The 26,524-nt window shown below is 53.6% G+C and overlaps 1 protein-coding gene across 1 annotated transcript; it reads left to right on the forward strand.

Annotated features, from left to right (window-relative positions):
* Window positions 1-853: 853 nt before the first annotated feature.
* HELZ2 (helicase with zinc finger 2) lies at window positions 854-26,393 on the forward strand. The gene is made up of 20 exons (XM_032704553.1): window positions 854-939; window positions 5,679-6,821; window positions 6,932-7,115; window positions 7,466-7,573; window positions 8,153-8,676; window positions 9,032-9,664; window positions 10,817-11,600; window positions 12,029-12,104; window positions 13,414-16,921; window positions 17,776-17,861; window positions 18,221-18,352; window positions 18,588-18,755; window positions 18,984-19,125; window positions 19,601-19,717; window positions 20,140-20,332; window positions 21,216-21,350; window positions 21,587-21,805; window positions 22,094-22,250; window positions 22,751-22,918; window positions 23,394-26,393. Exons 2-20 carry the CDS (start codon window positions 5,821-5,823, stop codon window positions 23,513-23,515), a joined length of 8,457 nt encoding a protein of 2,818 aa, XP_032560444.1. The 5' UTR covers window positions 854-939; window positions 5,679-5,820; the 3' UTR covers window positions 23,516-26,393.
* Window positions 26,394-26,524: the final 131 nt, after the last annotated feature.

Here is a 26,524-nt window from a genome sequence, read left to right on the forward strand (position 1 = left end):
GGCTCTTGCCCCCTGGCTGTGTGTTCTGCCCCACAAAACCGGATGCAAACGAGACTCTGCTGCTGCCGGGGGTGGATTTGGGGTTTGAGTTTGTTTTTGGCTCGAGGCTGATCTCTGCAGCGTGTGCACCGCACCGGGCGGGGAAGCGAACGGAAAACGAAAGTGATGAAAAGAAAGGAAGGCAGCACTCTGCTCCCACCGCCCTCCCCCCGAGCACCATTAAAAGGTTGCCGGGGGGGCCGGGCTGGGCACTGGGGCTGCCGATCGATATTCGCTCATAACTCGCCGGTGCCGCTGCAACCTGCGCTGGACCGAGGCTGAGCGCGGGGACCCCCGACCCTCCGCGGGTGAGCAGCGGCTCCGGGAGCGACCCCTTCACGCTGGGGGGAGAGAGGGGAGGTCATGACCCGGGTGAGACTCGGCCCCCGATGCGTGGAGATGAGCGAGTGGAGCGGGACGGGGCTGGGAGGCTGGTACCCCCAGGAGCGCGCGTCCTGCTCGCTGCGGGATGCGGGTGATGCTATCCCGCCGGTGCCGGTACCGGCTCCTGCTTCCCTCGGTGCCGGTGCCCACTCCCCCCTGGTGCCCCTTCCCCCGGTGCCCGGTGCCGGCTCCCCTCGCCCTGATGCCGACTCTCCCCTCTTGTCCGGCGCTGGCTCCCCCCGCCCGGTGGCGGTCCCGGTGGCGGGTCCCTCCAGTCCCGGTGCCGGCTCCTGCTCCCCCCGGTGCCGGTGCCGGTTCCCCCCTCCCGGTGCCGGCTCCTGCTCCCCGCGGTGCCGGCGGGCGGGGCGGGGCGGGGCCGCCGTGATGCAATTTCCGCGAAGTCCGGCCCCGGTTTGAATGCGGGGAGGCCCCAGAAACGAAACTGCTGGCGGCGACGAGTCCCCGGGTCCCCCCGAGCCCCCCACCCCGGCGGCGGCGGCGGCGGCGGCGGCGGCGGTGAGAGCAGCGGGGGAGGCTTCGAGCGTGGGGGAGCTCCGGGGATGGGGGGGGTCTGCGGAGCGCCCTGGGGGGCAGCAGGACCGAGGGTCCCCTCGGCAGCCCCGCACCGAGCCGTGGGATGCTGCAGGGCGTGCGAGATGCTGCAGGGCGTGCGGGGTGCGCATCCCGCTCAGCCCTCGCCTCGGCTCGCAGCGTCCCTGCCCGGGCTGGCGCGCCATGGGGAGAGGAGGGTCATGTCCAGGGTGCAGATCTTGGGGTGCAAAGCTCTGGATCGAGGATGGGGAGAACCCCAGGGGTGCACAGTGCCGCCTCCGGTGGGCGAACGCCGAAAGCTCCCCCCTCTGCTGCCGCCTCTGAGCTCGGAGCATCTGGGAGCTCCGCGTGAACTTCTTACAGTTGGATAAAGCAAATGTAGCATCTCGGGGTGCCGGTATCTGGGGGCTCTGCACAAACTGGAGGGGTGCCCTGAGAACTTTGGAGGCTGTTTTTGCACTGGAGGGAGATACCGGCGGGGTGCGGCTTCGGTGCAGCCAGGAGGGGGACTGTGGGCAGTGGGGTGGCACCGGGCAGCATCCGCCAGGCAGCTCCTTTTCCACCGTTGCCAAACCCTCCCGGCCAGCCCGGCTGCACCAATCACCCGTGGGCTGCTGGGGATGCTGGGACGGTCTCGCACTGCTGCTCCGAATGCTTGTAGTTGAGGAAAAACTCCCCAGTGCTCAGCCGGGTCTGATAGCTGGGATGTGGGGCTGCAGCCCCTCAAGGCACGCCGTCCCCTGTCCCCATCCCCACAGAGGGCTGTCCCAGCACTCTGATCGACGACGCTCGCTCTGATCGAGGGGCATTTGGCTTACTCCAGCCTAACGCGTTGCCTAATATCCTGTCAATAATTAACCAAGTGCTGATTCTGGTGAAGAACCGCCTTCCTCCTGGTGGGATGGGATGGGTGCGGAGCGTCAGAACGCAGGGACACGATGAGCATTTCTCTGCCACAGCCGTGCTTCCACTCGCCATTACTGGAAAAATGTGATTATCTCTGGTCTCAGCGCTGCCTCGCGAGGCGCCTGCCGGGGACGATGCTCGGACACAGCGTGGCCCGGCCCTGACCCAAAGCGTCTTCCTGAGTGCGGAGGAAATGCTGTCAGCGGTGGTGTGGTTTGGTTTGCTTTGTGGCAAGGCTGGACCTGTGCTGGCTGTGGGGCTCTGTCGGTGCCCAGGGAGGGTCCGTGCGACTGGGAGAGAGGCAGATACTCACCCTGATGGGGCCACGAACCTCCATGACCTGGGGGTTCAATAAACCAGCCTCTCAGTCTGCCAGGGTGAGTTGTCACCCATCAGCAGGATGTGAGTGGCTTTAAACACTGGTCTGAGCTTTTCAGGACCTGTGTAAAGAAGGTTGTTTTCCTTAAAATATCCAAAAGTCAGCTTGTCAACCATGGTCTGTGGCTGGCTGGTAAATACTGCTCCCCATCAGCTCCTACCTTTGTTGGGGCATTTAGATTTTGCCCCAAGACACCAGTTGACATCAGTTTTATTCTCAGTGGGACAGCTGTCTTACAGCACACCTCCCTGAGCTTCCTCATGCCCTTAGTCTTCCCTCCACCCCAGCCTGGATTGCAAAAGTTCCCCTAGCTTTTTTCTTTTTTCCTTTTTTTTTTTTTTCCCTCTTCCTGGTATAAGACTGTAGAGAGAAAAATGCTTTAATTTGCGGGCAGTGCTGGTGCTGTGCAGAGACTTTGAGCAGGGTTTGCACTTCCCCTTCCGCTTCCCTCCCACCTCCAGACCCAGAGCATGTTCTGGCAGTTTGCTCAAAGTCAAACACTTTCTTAAAAAAATAAACAGCAAGGCAATTGACCCCTTTAAAGGTGGAATATTCCCTCTTAGTATTTTACAGCTGGGATGCCCTGCCCGGGCATGAATTCTGGTAGCAGCCTGGCTGTCCTGCAAGATTTTTATGGGCAGTTCTTAAGCGTTTAACTGGGTTTGTCGGTGCTGCGGGACCGTGTCTCCCGTGGGCTCTGTGGCTGTGGATGTACTGGGACCAGGAAGCTCGGCTCCCTCTCCACAGAGCCATGTGCCACCGATCAGGTTTCATCCTCTCCCGTCTGTGTAACCCGAGGTATTTCGGAGTTTTCACCAGTTTCAATGTTGCACAGATGTTGCACAAACCCTGAGCATGAGTGCCTTTCCCAGAGGGCTGGTTGGAAGGAGGAGTCTTCCAGAGGAAGGAAGGTGAAACTGCTGTCGGAGGGGTGCCAAGGTGTTCCCGAAGCTGCAGATGTCAGCTCTGATTCCACTGGGAATGCGCTGCCCCCACCAGCTTCAAAGGACCTGAAAGGCTCTTGGAGTGTGACCTGAGTGTGACCTGGGTCCTGCTCTGGGCATTCCCAGTGTGGAGGTTTGGGAACAGCCTGACCCCACCAGCCCCTTGCTGCCACCATCTCCTGCCCGTGTCCCTCCTGCCCAAGCCAAATTCCCGGGACAAGCTGAGCCTGCAGCCACAGGGGTCTCTGCCTCTGCACTGGGGTCACAGTTAGCTTCAGCTCATCACTCAGTTCCTGGGGAAAGCCGAGTGGGAATGCTCCCTCTTAGCAAAGGGTCTCCCCAGGTTGGCACAGGAGGGGGCAGGTGCAGGGATTTTCCCTCCTGCAGCCCAGCATGGGGTCCTGCGGAGCTGTGCTCAGAGCAAACCGTGTCTCCCCAAACCACTGCCTGGGTTCCCAGTGTGTGGGTTTTTCAGGAGCTCATGATACTGGAGCAATTTGACTGGAGCAGCTTCCAAGCAGCTCCAGAGGGTCTGCAGCCCCTGCCAGTGCTGTGCTGTCTTTGGTGTCTTGCTGGGGATCAGCAGAGCATCCCTTGATGCCCTTGGGCAGGAGACACAGCGTCCCATGCCCTGTCCTGCCTTCATAGGTGCTCTCCTGTATTTTTATTGTTTCCCAAATTATTTCATTTCAGTGGAAAGCATTTTCTCTGCATCAGTCAGCAATCAGGCAGCACCAGAATCTCTGCTGTGGCTCCAACCTTTCTTTTTTTGTGGTAGAACCAGAGCAAAGAAAGAGCTCCCAACCCCTGGGCTGCAGAAACAGTTTTAGTCCAATGGCCGTGACCTTGTTACAGGCAGAGGATGGGATATCCTGGCTCTCTGCTGGCCCCAGCCCATTCTGGGTCAGGGCTGCTCTTTTTCACTGCCAGCCTGCACTGAGTGCTGCAAGTAAAGGTTTGGAAGTGAAGGCACAGAGATGAGTCGGGGTGATTTAGCTCTGGGTGCAGAGCTGATGCCGTGGCACAGTGACCCAAATCAAGCCAGCGCTGCCGTGGGAGTCCACCACAGAATCCCACGGCTTTCCAAATCAGAAACCTGCAGCTCTGCCCAGTGCCAGGCTCGCTGCCAGGCCTTGAGAGATAAACTGGGCTGGTGTTTATCCACTGAGCACGTGTCCGACCTGATACACACAGAGAAGTAGGATTAGGTGATTCCTTCCTGGCTCGGCAGCAGGTGGGTGCTGTGACACTGGGATGGGAGGTGAGGACCTCTTTGAGGGTGAGCTGGGAGGGTGGATGATGCTCCAGCCACTTCCAGCTTGGTGTTTGCTGCCTGGAGCTCCAGCTGGAGCGGCAGCTTCAGCACACCCTGCCTGCCTCCCCCAGCACCCCTTTAATCCCAGAGGAGGGAAAATAATTCTTAACTAAAAGTGAAAAGTATTTCTGCAGAAGCAATGCAAGGTTTGCCCTCCTCCACTGTCCACCAGACCTCAGCTGTAAATCTGTCTCATCCTCACTATCACTGGAGAGCCAGTCCATGGTGGTTGCTGGTCAGGAGCCCTCAGCATGAGGCTGGTGGCTTTGCTTGGCAGCACACCCTGCCCACGGATGTGCCTGGGCATGTTTCCTTCACCCTGACCATGTGGCCCAGCCACCAAACCCTGCAGCATCATTCCCAGGGATGTTCCTGGCCTCTGGTTACCCAGGAAACTGATGGCAAATGCCGGAGCTGGTGGCCGGAGAGGGCAGTGAGCTGTGAGTTGCTTTCCTCACCGCCAGGGCCGAGCTCTCCCAGCCGGATGTTTACCGAGCTGCCAGCTGGAGAGATGCTGGCAGGTCCCTGTTCCTGCATGCCCATCTCCTGGCCTTGGGTGCTGCATCCCAGGAGCAAAGAGGGTGGTTCCTTCCTTAGTTAATTCCAATTAATCTTTTGTACCACGAGGGCAGATGTGCTGAGGAGCTGGAGGTGGTTTCCTCCCACTTGTTGTGGGGCTGCCCAGCCAGCCTAGAGCAGAGAGCAGGAAAAAGAAAGAGAAAGTTGGCAGGAGGGAGCTGAGGTGGGGGAGGCACCGGCAGCAGGAAGAGGAAGTCGGATAATGTGGCTGTGGTCCGGGGGAAGCTCTGTGGCTGCTGTGGGGGCCATGCTGGGCCCTCTGGGGCAGCCTCCACTGCTTTGCCATGTTGGGTGGGAAATGCTGACGGTCTAGGGGCTGTGGCACGCGGGACCAGGCTGAGCCCTGCTGGGAGCCAGCACCACTCAGCAGCATGATCCCTGTGGGACACGGTCCCCTGGGACCCAGGGTGGTGGGGGAGCAGAGCTGGGTGAGTGGGTGGGGGCAGACCCCAGGTGCTGGGGTGCCGAGTGTGAGGGTGTCTGGGCGGGGTTCCTGGCTGTGCTGTTGCCTCTGTGTGCACCCAGCCAGGAACTGTCTGATATTTCCTGCTAAGTTGCTTGTTCCTTGTTCCTCTGTCAGGTTTCATGAGCTCGCACCAATGGCTGGCAGGTACATAGTGAGCTAGGACACATCCACTCGCTCCATGGCACCTCCTCTCCCTGGCATCGCCTGGTAGGACCTTCCCGACGTTCATTTTGCTCCGCTCAAGCCACCACCAAAGATGCCGACAGCCAATGGCCCAGGGGTGCCGCTGGGCAGCCTCCAGAAGCATCTGGAGCTGCTCCTGGTCTGCTCCAAGTGCAGCGTGAAGGAGAATGAGATCACCTACCACCCGCGGGAGGTGGAGCACAAGTGCATGTATGAGATCCTGCTGGCCCGCTGCCGCAGCCACCGGAGCACGGCCTGGAGGAAGGTGTCCCGGCGGCCCGGCTTCCCCAACCCGGCACGCTACGCCGTCTGCAGGTACTACGTGATGGGGATGGGCTGCAGCAGGCACAAGAACCAGTGCACCTTTGCCTGGAGTGTGGAGGAGGCCATGGTCTGGAACTTTGAGAGGGAACACCAGCTGGAGCGCCGCTGGCTGAAGGCGGCAGTGCTGCAGGCACAGCTGGGGAGTCACCCCCACACTGCCCCCCACCCCACTGCCAGCGCTGCCAGTGAGATCACCAGCGAGTTCGGGGGGCACTTCCAGGAGATCTGCAGGCGTTGTTTTTTCGGCTGCCCCCAGCGCATCTCGGTGGGTGGCCACAGGCGGTTCTGCGAGTCCCACCGCGCCTGGGACCCGCTCCTGGTGCACGTGGTGCTGGACAGCCAGAAGAAGCAGCAGTACACAGCCATCCGGCCCTGCCCCGAGTTCATCTCGACCCTCAACTACTGCCGGTTCGTCTCCCGGGGCCAGCCCTGCAGGCACGGCCTGCACCGCTGCCAGTTTGCCCACAGTGACGTGGAGATGGCCGTCTGGGAGGCCGAGAGGGAGGAGGGCTTGCTGCGCTCCGACCTGCTGCCGCCCGTGGGCACCTGCAGCACCAACGGCGAGCCAGAGGCACCCACGCCGGTGCACTTCTACTGCCGGATCTGCCTGGTGACCTTCAGCTCGCAGGAGAGCTTTGAGAACCACTGCTCCTCCGTCGAGCACATGCAGATGCTCTCGGCCGACGGCTCTGTGCAGTGGGTGCACCGCGCGCCGCCGCTCGGGCTGACCAAGTTCTCGCTGTGCAGCAGGTAAGGCGTCCACCGGGAAAGAGGGCAGGGGCAGCAGGCAGCTGCTGGCTCCCTGAGGACCCCCATGGCACCAGTCACGGGTGGCACCTGGGACACCTCTCTCCCGACAGAGCGGAGGTGTGTGAAATGGGGAATAGCTGCACCAAGGCTCATTCCAAAGAGGAGCTGCAGGAGTGGATCCAGAGGGTGAAGGTTGCCGTGAAGAAAAAGAAGCAAGCCCTGAAGGACGGGCTCTTGTCCTACCAGGACCGGCTCATTGCCGAGTATCGGTCGTGCTCCAACGAGGTGTTAATTGTGAGTGGTGGGCACAGGGTGGGAGCGCGTTGGTCCAGTGCAGGAATCTTCTGGTGTGAGAGCTTGGGAATGGAACCCACCACTCACCTTCCTAATGGAGATGCAGAAAGGGATTTGGCATCCCCCTTCCTTCACCCCTTTTGAGATGGCAACCTGAGAGCCTGCTCGGGGTACCCGAGCTGTGCCGTAGGTGCTCTTGCTTCCCAAGGCTGCTGCACTGGGACATGGAGCAGTGGTGGGTGAGGATGTACTGTTGGTCCCTCTTGGGATGATATAGTGTAAAGCCCCGTGGAGGGCTCTGTAGTGTGTCTCTGGGACACTACCTTCAGTCCCTCTCATGCCTCCCACAGATGTCTGAGCATGTTGAGGGTGCCAGAGTTGTGTGTGAGCAGCCTCTGCAAGTGCAGCTGGAGGACAGGAGGATGAAATACCAGTGGCGGTTCAAGGTCCACACTCAGGTAAGCCCAGCCCTGTGCAGGGGGATGCTGTTTGCTGCTGGCAGTGCCTGCTGCTGGGTGCAGTCCTTGTCCTTTGGAGAGTTTTGTTTGGCTGGGGCTTTTTAATTATTATTTCTGCAAGGGGCAGAAGGACAGGTCTTTGGGGATGTCGGAGTGAGGACATGTGTTGGGTATTCAGGAGCAGCTCAGGTGGTACCCGCACTGGGGCTGTGTGCCCAGCCACTGTGCCTCCCATCTTCTGCAGTAGAGCTGGGGTAGACTTGGCTCCTCTTAACACCTCCCATCTATCATCACATTCAGCTGCTTTTCTGCCCAGGATTTTGTGGGTGTTGTGGGCAGGAGCCTGTCCTCTCCAGCACAGGAGATTTCCCATTTACAGCACACTGGCTCCACTGATATTAAACTGAAACCTGAGGTTCTCTGAGACCTTAAAATAATTACTGTAGATTGCATGAGGAATAAGCTATGGTGGGTCTGACATGGCATTTCTCTACGAACTGCTGCTGGAGCACCTCACCAGATGCTGGGCTCTTCCCGTGGGCTGCCCTCACTGTATCCCTGTCTTTTCCTCAATGGCAGATGTCTCTGCAGCACGTGGCCCTGCTGAAGCGGGAACCTGGAGTCAAATTCTACTTCTCAGGGAATGGCCTTTCCCAGGACCTCCAGTACCTCCGGGGGGAGCACGTGGCCATCGTGTCCTCCTCGCCCCGCACGGCGCTGGTGGAGGTCAGCATGGAGTGCTGCACGCTGGGGGTCTTCGAGCAGTGGGTGGTCTTTGACTTCGGCAAACGCCCCGTCCTCATGCAGAAGATCAAAGTGAAGGTGGGCAGGAGGGAGACCCCCCAGCACGTCCCCAGCAGCAAGGAGAGCAGCCGACTCGTCAACTTTGAGCGATGGGATAGAGGTAACCGGATCATCATTCCCAGCGTGCCAAGGACTGCCGAAGACATGGCTCTGCTGGCGAAGTACAAGCCTCCTGCTCTTGCGCTGGATTACCAAAGTGAGGGTGGTGCAGTGGTTCCCATCACCCGGCTCAACTATCGGGACAGGATGCACAGCTTCCTCTTCCGTGAGGAGGAAGCCGAGCAGGCTCTGATTGCCAAGTAAGTGCCAGGTGTGGATCCAGATGGTTCCTCCTTGATGAGGACCATGAGCCCATGGTTAACCCTTGGGGCCTTGCTGCTCCTGAGGTCTCTGTCCCTTCTGGGTTGGGTCCTAGAGTGCTTTCCCAGAAAAATGGGAACCTGCCAAGAAGGATGGCTTGCTGGGCGGTGATAGGAGGGGAGAGCTGTGGATTAGTGGCTGTGGATTAGTGAGAAGCATGATTTCTGTCCCTCTGTGCTTGGGGGGCTGGCAGACCCTTTGTGGGTGTAGGTAGCAATCCCCCTTTCACTGGGGAGGGCTCATGAACTGCTGGGTCTGTTCTCTGCTATTCATTCGAGTGTTTCCTCCTTTCAGACTCAACCTGCGGGTCCTCATCTCCCTGACCCCCATGCTGCAGAGCCTCTCCATGGGGATGAAGTTTGCTGTCTCTGGGGAGCTGTTTGCTGAAGTGCCTACCCCATACAACCTCTCGCCGGACACGGACGAGGGGTACCTGCTGAGCAGGTCTGTGCCCACTGCTTTCCTGGCACCTGACCCACCTGTAGACAACCGGGTTTATGAAGTTATTGTGGAGCACAAAGCCACCACGGAGAAGACCATCTGGCTACAGATACCAAACAGATGCTGCTTGGAGCTGAACTTCAAGGCAAACACCTCCCACAAGGTGGAGATCCAGTTCCAAATCGACCAACTACTGTTCCGGCAGTGGCACCAGGCTGTGGACCGCCTGTTGGATGAGAAGTTGGTCCTGCCAGATGTTGCCAGTTGCACCATCCCCTACTCTCTTGGGTCACCGCAGCGAGGGAATAGCAAGCAGAAACAAGCCATCTCCTTCATCACAGGCCAGAAGACCACGAGCCGGCAGGTCCCACCTCTGCTCATCTATGGGCCTTTCGGTACAGGGAAGACGTTCACCTTGGCCATGGCCACCTTGGAGATCCTCAGGCAGCCCAACACACGGGTGCTGATCTGCACTCACACGAACAGGTTAGCAGGGAAGAGGCAACCAGAGTTTGGGGCAGTCTGGTCCATTGCTCTCCTTGGGGGATTGAGGGGGAGCCCAAGTGTATGAGCCAGAGCTGAGCTGCCCTTTTCTCAGTGTGCATTTCAATTGTTTGCTTAAATAGATTAGTTTTTACTGAATACGTCTTAAACTGCTCTAGCAGTTCCTGCTAGGAGGAAACCAGGCATGGGTTAAAGTCTTTGTGGAAGTGGCAACAGAGAGTCATAGAATCCTAGAATGGTTTTGTTTGGAGGGGACCTTACAGCTCATCTTGTTCCAAACCCCCTGCCATGGGCAGGGACACCTTCCCCTAGGCCACGTTGCTCCAAGCCCCATCCAACCTAGTCTTGAACACTTAACATATTCCTGCCTCATTATAAAATGAGAATGGGGCTGGAGAGACAGTTCTTTCCAGCCTTTACTGTGTACTGCAACAAGTAGAAAGCCATTGCCTGTGCTGGGGTAATATTGTGCTCTAGTTGTCCTTGAAGACTATTTTGCTTTGTGCACGTGCCAATTTACTGACTTTTCCAAGGAGAGTTTGGGGGAGAGGAAATGCAGATCTGGTCTGAATGCCATTGAATCTGCCTTCAGAGAAACCAGGCCAAGACTGTTAAAATTAGAGCAGTTACACTGAAAAGAGTGTCCACATCCGATCCTGCAGGCTGCTACTGCCTCAGTTTTTAATGCATAATAGATGGTGACTGCTAATCTTAGCCTGTTCCAGGCTGGTTGCTTGCACGGAAACTTCTCCAGCAGATCTTGTCTCGCCCAGGGATGGGGATGCTGTCAGAGGAGAACTCCGTGTCACTTGGCCCTGGGCAGCTGCAGGGCCACAGGTTTTGTTGAGCACATCCCATTTTTCCATATGGGTGTTGAGAGATGCCCTAGTCTTGAGTATCAACTCCTATTTTAAACCATACTCTCGAAAGAGGCTGGGAATTGGTGGCTACACCAACACCGGCTTGTTTGTGTGGTCGTGAATGTCTGCTGTGAGAAGGGTGGTGTCACCAGAGCAGGGGGAGAGTTTGGGTGCGCGGTGGGGAATGATCTGAGAGCACTTTGGGAGGACAGTCACAGAGTTTAGGAACAGCACCTACAATTCCTCAATGCTTTTCCCTTCTGTTCCCCTCTAGTGCTGCTGACATCTACATCCGGGAGTACTTCCACAACTACGTGATCAACGGGCACCCGTGGGCTGTCCCCCTGAGGATTATATCCACCGACCGGCCCGTCAACCTGACGGACCCCATCACCCAGATGTACTGCTGCCTCTCGCCAGACCAGCGCTCCTTCCGGCACCCCACGCAGCAGGAGATCGACAAGCACCACATCATTATTACCACCTCCATGTTATCCAAGAACTTGAAGGTTCCCCCAGGCTACTTCACCCACATCATGATCGACGAGGCTGCGCAGATGCTGGAGTGTGAAGCTTTGGTTCCGCTCTCCTTCGCCACCTTTGAGACCCGGATTGTCCTCGCCGGGGACCACATGCAGATAACCCCCAAGCTGTTCTGTGTTGGGGGTGGGCAATCTGCTGATCACACCCTCCTGAACCGGCTCTTTCAGTTCTACCAGAGGGAGAGGCATGAAGTGGCCATGAAGAGCAGGATCATCTTCAATGAGAATTACCGTTCCACTGCAGGCATCATTGAGTTTGTCTCCAAGCACTTCTACATTGGCAATGGCAATGCTATCCAAGCCAGTGGGAACATCCCACCCCATCCCGAAATCTACCCGCTCGTGTTCTGCCACGTGTCTGGTGTGGCTGAAAGGGATATCTCCATGATTTCTTGGCACAACGCCTCCGAGATAATACAAGTGATTGAGAAAGTGAAGGAGATCTATCAGAGGTGGCCAGATGAGTGGGGTGTCCGGGATCTGAAGAAGATCTGTGTGGTCTCCCATGGAATGCAGGTGTGTGCTAGAAACCTGTGTTCCCCACCTGAGGGGGCTATACCTGCACTGATGACTAAACATTCCCTCATAAATGCTTTTTAATCTATTTATGATAAACCTGTCTCTTGTGCTAGTGAAAATAGGGAATCTGGGGTCTCACATGCCATCAGTGGTTTTTTTGAGGCAATGTCCATTTTAGGCAGCATGTCCTGGGTGGTCAGAGCAGAGATGCCTCATGGTGGGATGGCTCAGTTGAACACTGCTTTCAGCATCTTCTAGGCTGGTTAACAACAAGGCAGTGGGAGCCCTGGCTGAAGTCAGCCCAGGACGTGTGGCTGCTGCCAAGTAACTTGAGGAACCTGCAGCTGTGCAGGGTGAGGGACCTCGGTGTTGGATGGGAGGTGTTTCCGAGCTGAGTTCAGTTGTGCCTCTTTCTTTCTTATCAGGTTTCTGCAACAAGACAAGAGCTGAGGAAAAAGCAGCTACAAGATGTGGTGGTGGAAAACTATGAAAACTTGCCAGGTGTGTGTCTTGTGCTTGGCCACGTTTTGGGGTCTTCTGCGTGCTAGTCATGGATAACTTTTGCAGTCATGTTGGTGAACAGGAGAGTCCATAGCAACTACAACCACTGTGTAACAGGCTGGGGGAAGAGGCAGTGAGGTGTTAGCAGAGGAGTTTTCAACATATTTACATTTTCCTCCCTGCTAAAATGCAAAATATTGGCTGTTACAATGGAAAAATACCTCTCCGGGAGGTGCTGCCAGGCAGAGCTCCCCTGCCCTCCCCATGTCTTTGCCACTGCCACAGCCCACGTAATGCTGATTAGGACAGAGCGTCTGGAAATCCTTTGGCTGATTTCCATCCCCTTCTGGTTGGCAATTCTTCGATTTCATCTTTTCCTCAGTGAATAAGATTTCACACTGAACTAAATCTGCACCCAACTGTCAACTCATTTCAAATATATGGATTTTGCTTTGTAGGAGGGTGAAAATTCTGTAAGTGCCATCCCAGAGACTTGGGCATGTGTGAATCATGTGAAACCCTGAGTACCAGTGGGGGAGGCAAGTGATAGAAGGGAATTGAAACCAGGGTAGCCTGTGGGTACCAATCACAGAGCAGCTCACTAGAGGAGGAATCTGCTGGTCTGGATGACGAGGGAGGGATAGGGCTGATTTTGTCCTCAAGGACTTAGTTTATGACTCATCTATGTTTTTATTATTATTATTATCTTTTTTTTTAATGTGCAGCTGAGACTCCTCGTGGTAAGAATAACTGACCCTGGGGGGTGTTTCTGATCCCCACACCCTTTTTTTGCAGTGTCTTCCCAGCTCTGACATCACCAGGGTGCTTCTTTTTGGTTGTTATTTTTTGTGTGATCAGCAGAGCTCTTCTCGAGGGGAGAGGCGTCCTTGCAAATGGTCACTGCTCTTGTTCCTGCAAGATCCTCAGTTCCTCAGGGAATTTGGGATTCACAGCAAACCCGTGTTTGCAAGGAGCAGCTGGCAGGGCTGCTGGTGGCACTGGGCACACAGGGCTACTCCATGGGCACACACGGCTGCACTGCCCCAGTGCCCTTGTCCCGTCTCCACACTGCCCTTCCCTCCCTGGTGTGTGGGCAGTGGTGCCTTGTGGTGTCCATCCTGGCTCGTGCCCAGAGGATCTCACCATCCCCAAGAGCTGCTTTACTCACATCAGGTGACTCCCGTGTTTCAGCCAAGTGGGATTACATCAGTCCATGGCCACGTGACACAGCATAGATGGGTGACAGCCAGGCAGGGTCTTCCCCGTTGGATTCCTGTGAGTGACTTCTCCCTTGTCCCCTCCGGTGCAGGGCGGGAGTTTCGGGTCATCATCATCAGCACAGTCCACACCAGCGAGAGCCTGCGCATCTCAGCCTCGCACCACCTCGAGTTCTTCAACGAGGCCAGAGTGCTCAACACCATCATGACCCGGGCTCAGTCGCTGGTGGTGGCAGTGGGGGATGCCGTGGCCTTGTGCTCCCATGGCCAGTGCAGCAAGGTGTGGAAGCGCTTCATCCAGCAGTGCATCGACAAGGGGAGCATCTTCCCAGAGAACCTGACGATGGCCCAGATCAAACAGGCTGCTTGTGACAAGGAGAGCTGGAGCAGAAGCCCAGAGAGGAATGAGGAGGACAGTGACACGGATTCCTCTAGCTCTGAAGATGAGAGCATGAATCCCGATGATCCCATCCTCCAGGAGCTCTTAGATGAGAGCAAGAACATGCTGGTGACAGTGTCCGAAGAAGGGCTGCTGAATGTGAAGTCTGAGGCTTCAAACCTGTGGGCAGACAAGCAGGAATACACCAGCTTCTCTTCTCAGATGATGCAGCTGTATCTGCACATGCACCCCAATATGTACAAGAGATGCGAGCTGATCAAAGAGGGGTTCGACAGAGCTTCTGCCTTCACCCTCAACGACTCCCCTGCCATGAACATTCAGATCAAGGGCAGAGTTCACTGTGGGACAGCCTTCACTGGGGACGAGGTGCTGGTGGAAATCCTGCAGGGCAGCACGGCCGACAGCAGCAGCCACCGCCCGCAGGGGAAGGTCGTGGGCATCCTAAAGCGCGCCGAGAGAGAACGGAGCTTCATCTGCATGATGGACGAGTTTGATCCCCGGGTGATGATACCCATCGATCCCACTGTCACCAAAATATTTGTCCCAGGGCTGAAGGAGAAACCCAATGTCGTTCCCATCCGCAAGCTTGTCAATGGGAAGTACAGGGTGGTCAGCTGTGAGAAGATCAACCAGGAGACGAGGAGGTGCCAGTTCTTCTGCGTCCAGGTTATCTCCTGGCGGGAGGGGTTTTACTACCCTTTGGGAATAGTAACGGAGATCCTGCATGCAGCATTGACTTTGGAAGAAGGCTTAAAGATCCTTGCCTTGGAGTATGGTTTGGAGAATAAATACCCAGCTGCTGTCAACAGGGAGTTAGCCAAATACACTTCCAACAGCAAAATAAACCTCACCAAGGAACCCCTGAAGGACTGTCGGAGTTACCTGACCTTCACTGTTGACCCCCAGGGTGCCAGGGATTTGGACGACGCTATCAGTGTCAGGGATCTTGGGCGTCACTATGAGATTGGGATCCACATTGCAGACGTGGCCGGCATCATTCCCAAAGGCTGCGCCTTGGACCTGGAAGCGAAGAAGCGGGGCGTCACCTACTACGCTCCCAAGCGGGAGCCTCTGGGCATGTTCCCACCCCACATTAGCCAGGACGTCTGCAGCCTCCTGCCGCAGAAAGATAGACGGGTGATCTCCTTGTTTGTCACCGTAGAAAAGGACACTGATCAGATGTTAAAGGAAGTCTTCACCATCTCCGTGATCCGCTCAGACAGGCAGCTGTCCTATGAAGAGGCAGAGCTCTGCATTAAGGACTGCTACAGGGGAGCAGCAAACACCCTTCGTTTTGATACCCTGGAGGACTGCATTGCTGTGGCTTATCACTTCTCCAGGATCCATAGGAAGTTTCGGCTGCAGGAGGACTGTTTCTATGACCGGCTGGATGAGGAAAGTTCCCCAGGTAAGAGGGGGTCCCATCAGATGATAGAGGAGTTAATGATCATGTTCAACAGTTTCGTGGCTGAGTTCCTCACTGACAAGGAAGTGACCAGAAATGTCACTCCTCTTCGGTGTCAGTGTGAGCCAAGTCTTACACAGCTGTCACACATGAAAAACCAGTACAACCACATCGTTCCTTTGTCCATCCATCTCTCACATCACCTGGGAGAGGTGCCTCCTGGACAAGACACCCCTAAAAATGTGGAGTTCAGTCTTCTGGCCCCCATCTGGGAGCACCTGCAGTCGGCTGCCAGTGCCCGTGACTTCCAGAAGATGCTAGACCTCGTCGTCACTGATGACATCCACCCAAAGCTGGCCCCCGTGGCCCTGGAGTTCAGGAGGCTGCTCAGCCGCTCCTATTTCTGCCGCTCCAACTCCACTGCCCAGTCGAAAGCAGGCCATTACTCCCTGCATGTTGACTCGTACACCTGGGCTTCCTCTCCCATCCGCCGATACGTGGATGTTGTGGTCCAGCGGCACCTTCATTCCGTGCTCCGCAAGAAGCCCCTCATCTATTCTGTGGATGACATTGACTTTCTCTGCCACGACTTCAACAGGAAGAATTCCCAGGCGATGATGTACGAGAAGAGAGCCCACTGCCTGCAGATGGCCACCCAGCTGAAGGGCCAAGTCCTGCAGAAAATTGCCTTCGTGGTAGATATCGAAGAGATGAGCAGGTTTTTTAAAGCCTTGTTTCCCCTCAACAACGAGAGTCTTCCGGATCCACAGAAAATTAACTACAGGTCCCTTCAGCTGATAGAGCAGCCCGTGTTCATCCAGCAGCGGAGCAGCATCAGGCTGACATGGAAGAGGAGGATATACTCTGCGGAGACGAAGGAGCACAGCCTGCGGGAAGGACCTCTCCGCGACCAGAGTGTCACCCTCTTCCGCACCCAGATGTGGCAAGACGTGCTTACAGCCATCAGGAAGGAGCAGTTTGAGAGGGCTGCCTCCCTCCTGCAGCAGAGCAAGGAGCTGTACCAGCGGCACGTGGGATGGGTGCGGAAGAGCCCCTGCTCACACTACATGGAGCTGGCCCTGGAGCTGAGCACCGGCGACGCGCTGCAGTTCCAGCTCACCACCGACGTCCGCCGGGGCTTCCTGGTGCCCTTCGTGCAGCTGTGGTGTGTGACACCGGGTTTTGATGTCTGCCTGCAGCACACGGAGAAGCCAATTGAGTGCTTCTCTGCCTATGCCACGCTGCAATCCAAGGACAGGTACAAGAACACGACGGAGTACAACAAGGTGTGGATGCCGATGAGTGCCATGGAGTCTGCATCGTGTGCCGTGGCCGAGAACGACTCGATTGTCCTCCACGATGTTAAAATAAAGTGGGCAAGGCAAAGGACAAGCAAAGGGCAACTGCAAGGGAACTTCATCCTGAACAAAAAGTGGTTGGAGGATTGCTCCATTGAAGTGGACTTCTTCAACTGTTACCTGTGCATCCGCTTAGAGGGGCTGAAGCTTGGGAGCCTCCAAAGCGATGAGGAAAGCCTTAGCCGTGGCCTCCAGAACCTGACTTTGCTTGACAAGGGAAGGTCAGAGAACAAACTTGTGGTCGATCCTGATACCTACACCTGGGTGGCTCATGGGATCACTGAGGAGTTCGACGATGACAAGAAGTCAGACAGGACTGGTCAGCAGACAATGAACTTTTACATCCACTATATGTCTATGGAGAACATCCCTGTGGAGATCTCACAGCCCTCTGCCAGGTTCACGGTGGAGCTCATACCAAAGATGCTGCCAGATGTGTAAGTGGGCTTAGCAGTGTGCTCTGGTTAACTTGTCCATGCAGAGCAGTGGCTTCCCACAGGGCCCCTCTGCTGCATTCCCCTGGGGCCCCTCTGCTGCACCCCCATGGGCTTTGCTCTCTGCTGTGGCTGATCCCCTGAAAAACCTGCCTTTACCCAGCTCTTACTGACCATACTGTTGGGCTGTGGATCTTCAGGGGGATGGCAGCACTCCTAAGGTTTCTTCTCCAGAGGGTTTCGTGCTCTTCTGGTTGTCCCTGAGACTGGGGAGATGGGTGCTGAAATTTCCCTGGGCATCTTTTCTTATGTTACTGAGTTGCTGCAATACGTGTCATATGTGAAGCACTGGAGTGGGGTTTGTTTAGCAGAAGTGCTCCCTGATTTCCAAATCATTCCCCTTTGTTGTTGCTGCAAAGCAAGATCTGCTCTTATTAAATCAGAGCTGATGTCTAGTTTGCCCTTCCTCGTACACAGCACAGGCTGCTACACACCCACGATGTTGTAGCTTTCTTAGGGCAGAATGCGCTTCCTTTTGTGCCATGAATTTTAGGAAAAATTGGAAGCTAATCCACGAAGAGGGGGTGGGCCATAATAAAATGAAGTTAGGACAGAAGTTGTGCTCCTTGCCCTCAACATCTTTGCAGGCTCAGCTCTTCAGTCAGTTAAGAAATAGTCCCAGAAGAAGAGGAGCAGAATAAGTCTAAGTTATTTGTGGTTTAAGTTCTTTGTGGAAGGAGTTAATGCAACACCAAAGCAGAGAGAAAGTATAAACAAGGCAGCTGTGCAAAGCTGTATTACAACTTTTGCTATTCTGTGCTGCATTCCATTCATTCTTACTTTTTCTTGTCTGTCAGACGGAAAGAAAAGGCACTTTGGAGGCTGAAATATGCCTCCGACCTTGCTAAAAGCATCGCCCTTGGCCACGAACCTCCTCAGAAAGGTAAGTGCAAATATCAATCTTTCTTACCTTGTGGCTACTTGCTTCTGGCCAGGCAGGTGCCCTGGCAGCTTCCGTGGGCCCTTGCCGTAGGATTGATGCTCCCACACCAGGAGGTTCCCCTGACAAGGGGATGAGAGGAGCTTCCACATAATTTGGGATGCCCTGCTGAGGTTGTAATCCCCAGGACTCACAGAGAAGGTTCACAGGCAGAGTATCTTGGCATGGGACAAGGATTATTTTTAGGTGGTCTTGTGATGGACCATGACTCCTTAGTACCTGCTGCATCCTCCTGCTCAATCACTTCTGTACTGCCCTCAGTAACCTTCTTTAAATTTGTTTTCTTGGCTCTGCTGTAACAGTGACAAAATCCAGAATCCTGAAGCAAAGATCCTTTGATCTCCCTGGCAGCCACAGGAAGCTTAACCAGAGTCAGTACCAGGCTATCCAGAATGCTCTGAGAGATTCCTTCACGCTCATCCAAGGCCCGCCAGGTAAGGGGGGACAGCAGGAGAACACATGGTATGAATGGCAGGTGAGAGCTGATCTGCTGCTTTCCATAGGACCCTCAGTGAACCAGGAGAAGAGAGCGTGTGTTGGCATCACCCACAGCTGTGCAAGGCAGTCCCCTCTGTTCTTGATTTTATTTCATGACTGATGAGGCAGATGCTGATCGAGAGCATGGGTGGTGTTGTTGAAATGTTCTCAGCATCCTCCTTGTTTTTCTAGGCACAGGGAAGACCGTTGTTGGAACTCACATTGTCTACTGGTTCCATCAACTGAATGAGGAGAGCATTGAGAAGGATGAAACACCATGCTTGGAAAAAGAAAAGTCCAAAAAGAGAAAGTGCATCTTGTACTGTGGCCCATCCAACAAGTCTGTTGATGTTGTTGCTGGTAACTATTGTTTTTTAAGCCCCTGAAGTGGCTCATAGTGGTGGGATGGAGAACACGTGGTGTGAGCAGGAGGGGCAGAAAGTGGGGATGGTCCTTACAGAAGACCCCGTGCTGCAGGGTGAGGACCGGTGAGGGTGGGATGAGGAGTGAGGGGTGGGGAGAGGCAGGCCCTGAGCACCACCAGTGCCTGGTGCTGTCTGAGCAGACCTGTCCTCCTTTCCCTTTCAGAGATGCTGCTGAAGATGAAGAGCCTGAAACCACTGAGAGTTTACGGGGAAGCCATTGAGGCGATGGAATTCCCGTATCCAGGGAGCAACCGGCAGCTCTCCCGTAAATCCCTGCGGGATACAAAGCCAAAGCGTGAGCTCAGGTAGGATGGCAAGGCCCCACAGGCAATGAGGGTGCTGGAGAGAGGTGGCTTCTGCACCAGTAGCCCTGAACAAGCCAGAGCAAATGCAGTTTTGCTCCACCACTGTGGAGCAGCACTACTAACCTGCGTTGTAATTAATTTGTAATTAATTTATTCAAGTGAAGGTGTACAGTCTAATGTGGCACTAGTCAGGAAACCCAGGTTGTTTAAAAGTCCCTAGATGTTTTCATCTCTTTGTGGAACAGCTCTAAAAGTCTCTGACTTCATTCCTGCTTGCAACTGCTAAAGGGAAGTGGTTGTATTTTCTGTCCTCGAGTGTGAACTGTTGGATCTACAATGATGGGACAATCTGGTTGTGACTTTTTTAGCTAGTGGGATTTCTCCACATAGACAGGTGGTGTGGTTTGCTTACTGTAGAATAGATCACTTGGGTCTGTGTTGGGGGAAAATATTTACATATTGACTCTTTACTCAGCGATATAATCCTGCATCACCTCATCCGGCGGGAGCCCAGCCCTTTCTGGCAGGAGATCCGTCACTTTGACACTCGGATGAGGAATGGAGACCAGATCACAGAAGCAGAAACACAGAAGTGAGTAGGAAGAGACCCTGGTGAGAGATGGCTGACTTTGGCTGTGTGCCACCTCTGAAGCACAGAGTGTGTTCAGAACTGTGTGTTCAGAATAATGATAAAAAGAGATGAGCTTGAGATTAGTGGCACAGTGCAGAGCCTCAGCATCATTTCTGCACTGGTGCTGTTGTCCATCTGGACCAGAAGTCCTATTATGCCTTTGTGACCCTTGAATCCTCCACCTGCAGCCCCCACCCTGTTGAGTTCAGGACAAAGTACATTTCCTACAGTGTCCATCCAAAGCCCTTTTCTGGGGACACCAGCTCATCCCAGGGAGGGAGCCATAATCATTTGGGAAAGTACAGGCTCTGCCTGGTTCCTGAAGAGGAATCTGGAGATGTTTCCCTTATGCACAACCCAATGTCTTCTGCATCGACCACCAGGTACAAAGAGTGGCTGTCAAGTGGTCGCACGTATCAGCTGCAGCGTCACGATGTCATCCTGTGCACGTGCTCTGCCTCATCTTCCAACATGCTGGAGCAGCTCAATGTCAAGCAGATAATCATTGACGAGTGTGCCATGTCCACAGAGCCTGAGACCCTCATCCCCTTGGTCGGCCACCACCGTGCTGAGAAGGTACGTCCCTCCCAAACACATGTCCCTGAGACAGTGGCTCAGGGCTCTGGAACCTCTTCCATCCTTTACCATGGTGCTCTTCCAAGTCTTAATGCATGTTAAGGTTTGTGCTTCTTTATGGGATGGGTATTGCTGTCACCAAAAAATTGTTCTGGCCCAAGTACAAAGTATTAACATGACAAGAAGCATAGAGCAGATCTGAGTAGACTTAACTGCATGATGGAGCAAGTCTAGAGGAGGCCTGAAGATGCTCTGAGGGCCGGAGCAGCTCTGCTATGGAGACAGGCTGAGAGATTTGGAGCTGTTCAGCCTGGAGAGAAGGCTCTAGGGAGACCTTAGAATGCATTCCAGTGCCTAAAGGGGCTTCAAGAGAGATAGAGAGGGACTTTGGACAAGAGCCTGGAGGGACAGGACAAAGGGAATGGCTTCACACTGACAGAGGGCAGGGTTAGATTAGATATTAGGGAGAAATTCTTTTCTGTGAGGGTGGTGAAGCCCTGGCACAGGTTGCCCAGAGAAGCTGTGGCTGCCCCATCCCTGGAAGTGTTCAAGGCCAGGTTGGACGGGACTTGGAGCAACCTGGTCTAGTGGAAGGTGTCCCTGCCCATGGCAGGGGGGTTGAAATGAGATGATCTTTAAGGTCCCTTCCAACCCAAGCTATTGTAGAATTCTATGATTTTTTGTTTTTCTCCCATCAGATGGGAACACATTATCTGGAACAGGATCTTTATATCATGGCCACTGTGGTCTTTGACTGAGGTTGCTGTAACCGTAACATAAATAAGTAGCAACAAATGTCTGTGTACAAACAGCCTTTCAAAGAACTGATTTCCTTCATGAGTGCCACCACCCTCGCAGCTGAGGTGTCTGCTCTTCCTTCCAGGTTGTTTTGCTCGGGGATCACAAGCAGCTGAAGCCGGTGGTTAACAATGATGTTTGCAAGAGTCTTGGCATGGAGACGTCTCTCTTTGAGCGCTACCGGGAACAGGCGTGGATGCTGGATACACAATATCGCATGGTGAGGCCCTCGAGGGGGTTGTCTTTTCTCCATCACGGAAAATGTGGGCTTGCCTCAAGCATCACATATTCTCCATTAGTGCTTTCCCTTTCCTAGATATAGGATTACATCTAGGAATATACCAGAGCCAGCTACAGCACAATGTCACAGTGGGTGAAGCCTGCCCAAAGAGATTCTGCAGGCTGAGAAGTTCCTTGGGTTTTGTTCACCTCGGTTTCTCTCCTTTTCTCTGCCAGCACAATGGCATTTGCGAGTTCCCATCCCAGGAGTTCTATGAAACGCGGCTGAAAACGTGGCCCCAGCTTCATCGGAGACCCAGTGTGCTCCACCACAGGGATAACAGCTGCTGCCCCATCATCTTCGGGCATGTGGAAGGGAAGGAGCAGTCCCTCATGATTTCCACTGAGGAAGGAAACGAGAACTCCAAAGCCAACCCTGAGGAAGTGGCACAGGCGGTGAGGAGGGTCCTGGGGGATTGCTGGGGATGCAGGAGGGGAGGGTGTTGTGCTGGGTGACTCTTGGGATTGTGGAGGGATGACAGAGATGTAAGGTTAAAGATCAGCAGGGTGCAGTGTCTATCTGGTGTCTCCCGGGTGTGGAGCACACCGGGACACCCCTGGGCAGAGGCAGGCTTGGGGCAGCCTGACCTCAAGGCAGGTACCATCGCTGCCCCGTGGAGAGGGTGCTGGGGGGCCATTCCCTCAGGCCCCTTTCCCAGGTGAGCAGGACGCTGGTCTCTCCAGGTGAGGATCGCCAAGCAGCTGGCACTAGATGGCACCATCCGGCCAGAGAGCATCGCCATCCTGAGCCCCTACAATGCCCAGGTGTCCGAGATCAACAAGAGCCTCCTGAGGGAGGGCATCCGCGGGGTGACTGTCTGCACCATCATGAAGAGTCAAGGTGAGGGGGCAGGAGAGGGGAGGGTCAGGTCTGTCTCCTCCTGCCTTCCTCAGGAACTGCTCACAAATACAGTCTCTGAGCAAACCCTACCCCAGGGTCATTTCAGCCATGGAAGATCAGATTTCTGGGTGATTTGTGACTATAATAAATCTTTTGGAAGCCTCTGGAGTGCTTGGGCAGGGTGAGGCTGCTTAAGGCAGGAAGGTGGAGGATCTCTAGTGGAAGGTTCCCCTGCCCATGGCAGGGGGGTGTGAACTAGGTGGTCTTTAAGGTCCCTTCCAACCCAAACCACTCTGTGATTCTATGATTCTGTGTCTGATGGGGGTGTTGGAGAACTGCCCAAACATGTTCTCTTTGGAGAGTAACAACCAGAAGTCCGATGGTCTCTGAAGCTAGAGAAACCCAGAGGGTGGCTGCAGTAGAGAAATGAGCGTCCTGTGGGGTGGAGGGATGACCAAAAGCTTCCTTCTAAAAAAATCTGGTTTGATTCCACTTTCTAGGAAGTGAGTGGAAATACGTGATCCTCTCGACTGTACGCTCCTGCCCCCGGTCGGAGATTGATAGGAAACCCACGAAGAGCTGGCAGAAGAAGTACCTGGGGTTTGTTACTGACCCAAATCAGGTCAATGTCGGCATCACACGAGCTCAGGAAGGACTCTGCATCATAGGTGGGTCTCCTTGGACAGTGCACAGGCCTACAGGGGAACAGGATGCTTGGATAAAGGGGTGGTGATCCAAACTAGTACAACCAATGGTCTTGCTTTATTCTTCTGCCCTTTCTTTAGTCTGTGGTTTTGAAACTGGGCAATCTGGGCAAAGCAGGGCTCAGGCACGGCTTGAGTGCAACACGTATAGTTAGTTTTTCTCACCCTTTGGTTTGGACCACATTGTTCCTGTCCCTTGCATGCTAGAGCTCTCTCCTAACAAAATCTGGCTGCTTATTTTTCTCCTAATTGCACAGGCATAGGCTGTGGTGTGTAGGGAAGCTGCTCACAGATATGACAGCATGGAGAAGGGAGCTGGAAATGCTCCTGCCAGGGACCCAGCCCCGTTAGCTAGAGATGTTAGACAAGTTTCCGTGTGATGGTATCAGCCGAGCCTCCTCTGGCCACTAACCTGCTGGCCCCATCCCTGTGCCCACAGGGAACCGGTACCTCCTGGAATGCAACCCCTTGTGGAAGAGACTGCTCCAGCATTACCGCCAGCGCAACTGCTGTGCTGCAGCCCAGGATATTCGTGTCAGGAAGACCACAGCGATCCGATGAGGATGGGCCCTCTCTGCCAGAGCTGCGTTACGTGTGCCTTGGGAAGGACCAGATCTTTCCGTTCTTTGGTGACCCACGGAGCCAAATGCAGCAGGGGAGCTGGGAGCTTCCCCTGCACCATGACAGCTCAGAGCTTCAGCACCTCCTTCAGCATTTTGGGGTGTTTTTAATCAGTGCAACCTTGGACAGGAACTTTCAGCTATTAGCAAACCAAAAAGCATTGGAGATGGATGACGGGCGTGCGACTTTATTGATGACATTACTGTTTTTGTAACTGTAAGATGCTCAGCAGAACCCCCCCATCCTAACTGCCACTACAGCTGCAATTTTTGGGGACCAAATATTTAGTCCAGCCATCGGAGTTGCTCTTTGGGGATCAAATACTCAGTCTATTCGTCGAGGTGGAGCAACCACACAAAGCAGAGCTGCTCAGCAAGATGCTGTTTACCCTGGAGGACCAAAGCTTCTGAGTAAAAAAAGCATCTCATTTTAAAACCAAGGCCAGGGTGATTTTTAAGACTTCTCATTTTTTATTTTTTTTTTCTTTTTTAAGTGAAGGAAGAAAGCAAAGAGAGGTGCATGCACCACTCCTTGTCCAGCCAAAATGTTGTTCTCTGAGCATGTAAATATTTCAGTGCCAAGGCCAAGGTGATTTTGTAAATAGATTTACGTGTTCTTTGTACAAAGGAGGTTGTCCTCACCAGCACAAAGGTAAAAAAGGAAAGGTGGGGACTGCTCCTACCTAGCCTGTTTTAGACTGTTCAGAATTTATTTGAAATCTCCTGTTGAGCCCCTCTTTCCTACCCCACATATTTTTTTTTTAAAGCTGCTTCTAATTTATTAACTTTTAACTCTGTGAATTTGTTTCACAGCCTTATGGCCTGAGATTTTAAGAGTAGTGAAGGAAATTTGATAAATGTACCACGGCATATGTGTGTATAATGTATTTTTCTATTTTCTGTAGCCAAACTGCTGTGAGCTGGAAGCTGTGATTCACTAGAGAGGCTGCTTTTGCCCAGTGTGGCTGGTGGCGATGTATCACGGTGAAGCGGTGCTCTCTGAGAATCATGGAGCTGCTTTTTGAAGCATGATAGTTTTGAGGGAGGGTGTCTTTTATCTCATTTCAACTCTGAATGTATGAAGTGCCTGCCTCGGCTCTCCCCAAACCACGTGCTTGGCTGTCTCTAGGTGTCCGTGTGGGACGGAGATGAGATGCAAACACGGTGTAGTACCAAGTCTATACTGTGCTGGGACACAAGTTTTCCTTGGTGTGAGTCCCTGTGGTTTCACAGCGCTGTGGGAGGATGAATTTCATCCTGTTTGCAGCTGAAGTGCAGCGTGGCTCTTTCCAGTGTGGAGGAATGTGCAATAAGGAAGCATTGTGTCAGGAAAAGTCTGTATTTAGCGCCGTGTTTCTTCTCATGAACTCTTTGTTAGACTTGGCTAAAGAACACATGGAGAAGTTTTGTTGTTCTCTTCCTAGTTTTAAACTACCTTCCTGCACATCTGCCTTTGGGGGGTTTGAGCTCTATGCCAAAGACCACCCAGGCTCACTCTTGTCCTGCTGAAGCATAATAACAGGCACATGGCTGGTGATTCCATGAGGCATAAAACCCCATAGGAAGTACATCCTGCTGGTTCTAAAGATGCTGGTAAGATGTAAAATTCATTGTTCCTCTTTGAAGTCATCCAGGGTGGGACCTTAAAAGATTCTGCAGCAGCCTGGTTTTGCAAATATTACTGCAATTCCAAAATAAGATTGTCAGCAGACTACTGAAATGCAATCATCTAGCTCCAAGATGATGCGGAGAATTGCAGGAGAGGCTGGAATTCTTGGGATAGCTACTTTAACATGGGGCCAGCATCGTTCTAACAAAGCCACCTTGGTCACTTTAGAACCAGTGGGCCTCATTTTCATGATCACCTGTAAGTGTAGAGTTTCTCCCCTGGGTTTTTTTCCTGGTTATTTCATACATGTAACACATTATTTCATATGGGAGAAGACTCACCCCATGTGTAGTGGCTTAGTCCGTGCTCTTGGAGGGGGTTTGGCCAAGAGAGAGACCTCATAGAGCAACTCCCTTTGTCCTCAGTGGGGAAAAAAATGTTTATTCCTACTCCACAGAGGCAAAGGCTAGACTAAAATGCTTTGCTTGGTCATTTCTGTGTTGCAAGACAATATACATATTTTTTTTTTTTCCTCTGAAGATGTATTTTATAACTGGTGTTTAGAAAATACACCCAAGCAGCAGTTACAGCCAGGCTGGACCCTTGTGCTTCTGGCACTGTGAGCAGGTTCCTGGAGAGCTGGACATGGAATAGTCAGGGATAGCAGAAAGTGCAATTAAACTTTTTATAGACTGTAGTGACAGTTGAATATCATGTTTTTGTCCTTGTGCTCATGGAGAGAATCATAGAAATCAATAGAGGAAAAAAAAGTCCAAGTTGGTTTGGTTTCATTTGCACACAGAGCTTTGAATTAACTTTTGAAAGAATTTTACATTCAAGCAAATGTTCTTAAAATACCAAGCCTTTGGGAATCCCAGTGGGAACACCTCGCAGCATGGTGCCCAGGGCATCTGTCCAGTCACAGGGTCTGTGTTCTCCACAGTCACAGCCAAAAAAGCACATGGTTGCAGGACACAAATGTCAGTTCATCCATCAGGATTAACTTAATTTCTTCGGCATTAGGTAGAGCTTGAGCACAAATTGAACAAGGGGAACCTATGCAGGGAGCCAGTGGTGTGCCTGGTGTCAGCCTGGGATGGGCCATGTGGTTCCAGGAATCCTCTCCTTGGCCAGCTGGACTGTTTCTGAGGACTTGGACAGATCAATGTAGGACAATCAATTTACTGCAATAAATTGATGGGGTTTTTTTTTAAATAGAAATTAAACATCAAGTGTCATGAAGTGTGAATTAAGGAACTTGAAATGCAGCAGGTTTTTATCTTTTGTACGTCTGTGACTCGCAGCAAACCTCAAATGACCTTTTGGATACAAATATTTTTA

The sequence above is a fragment of the Chiroxiphia lanceolata genome, chromosome 17 (genome assembly GCF_009829145.1).
Source record: "Chiroxiphia lanceolata isolate bChiLan1 chromosome 17, bChiLan1.pri, whole genome shotgun sequence".
NCBI lineage: Eukaryota > Metazoa > Chordata > Aves > Passeriformes > Pipridae > Chiroxiphia > Chiroxiphia lanceolata.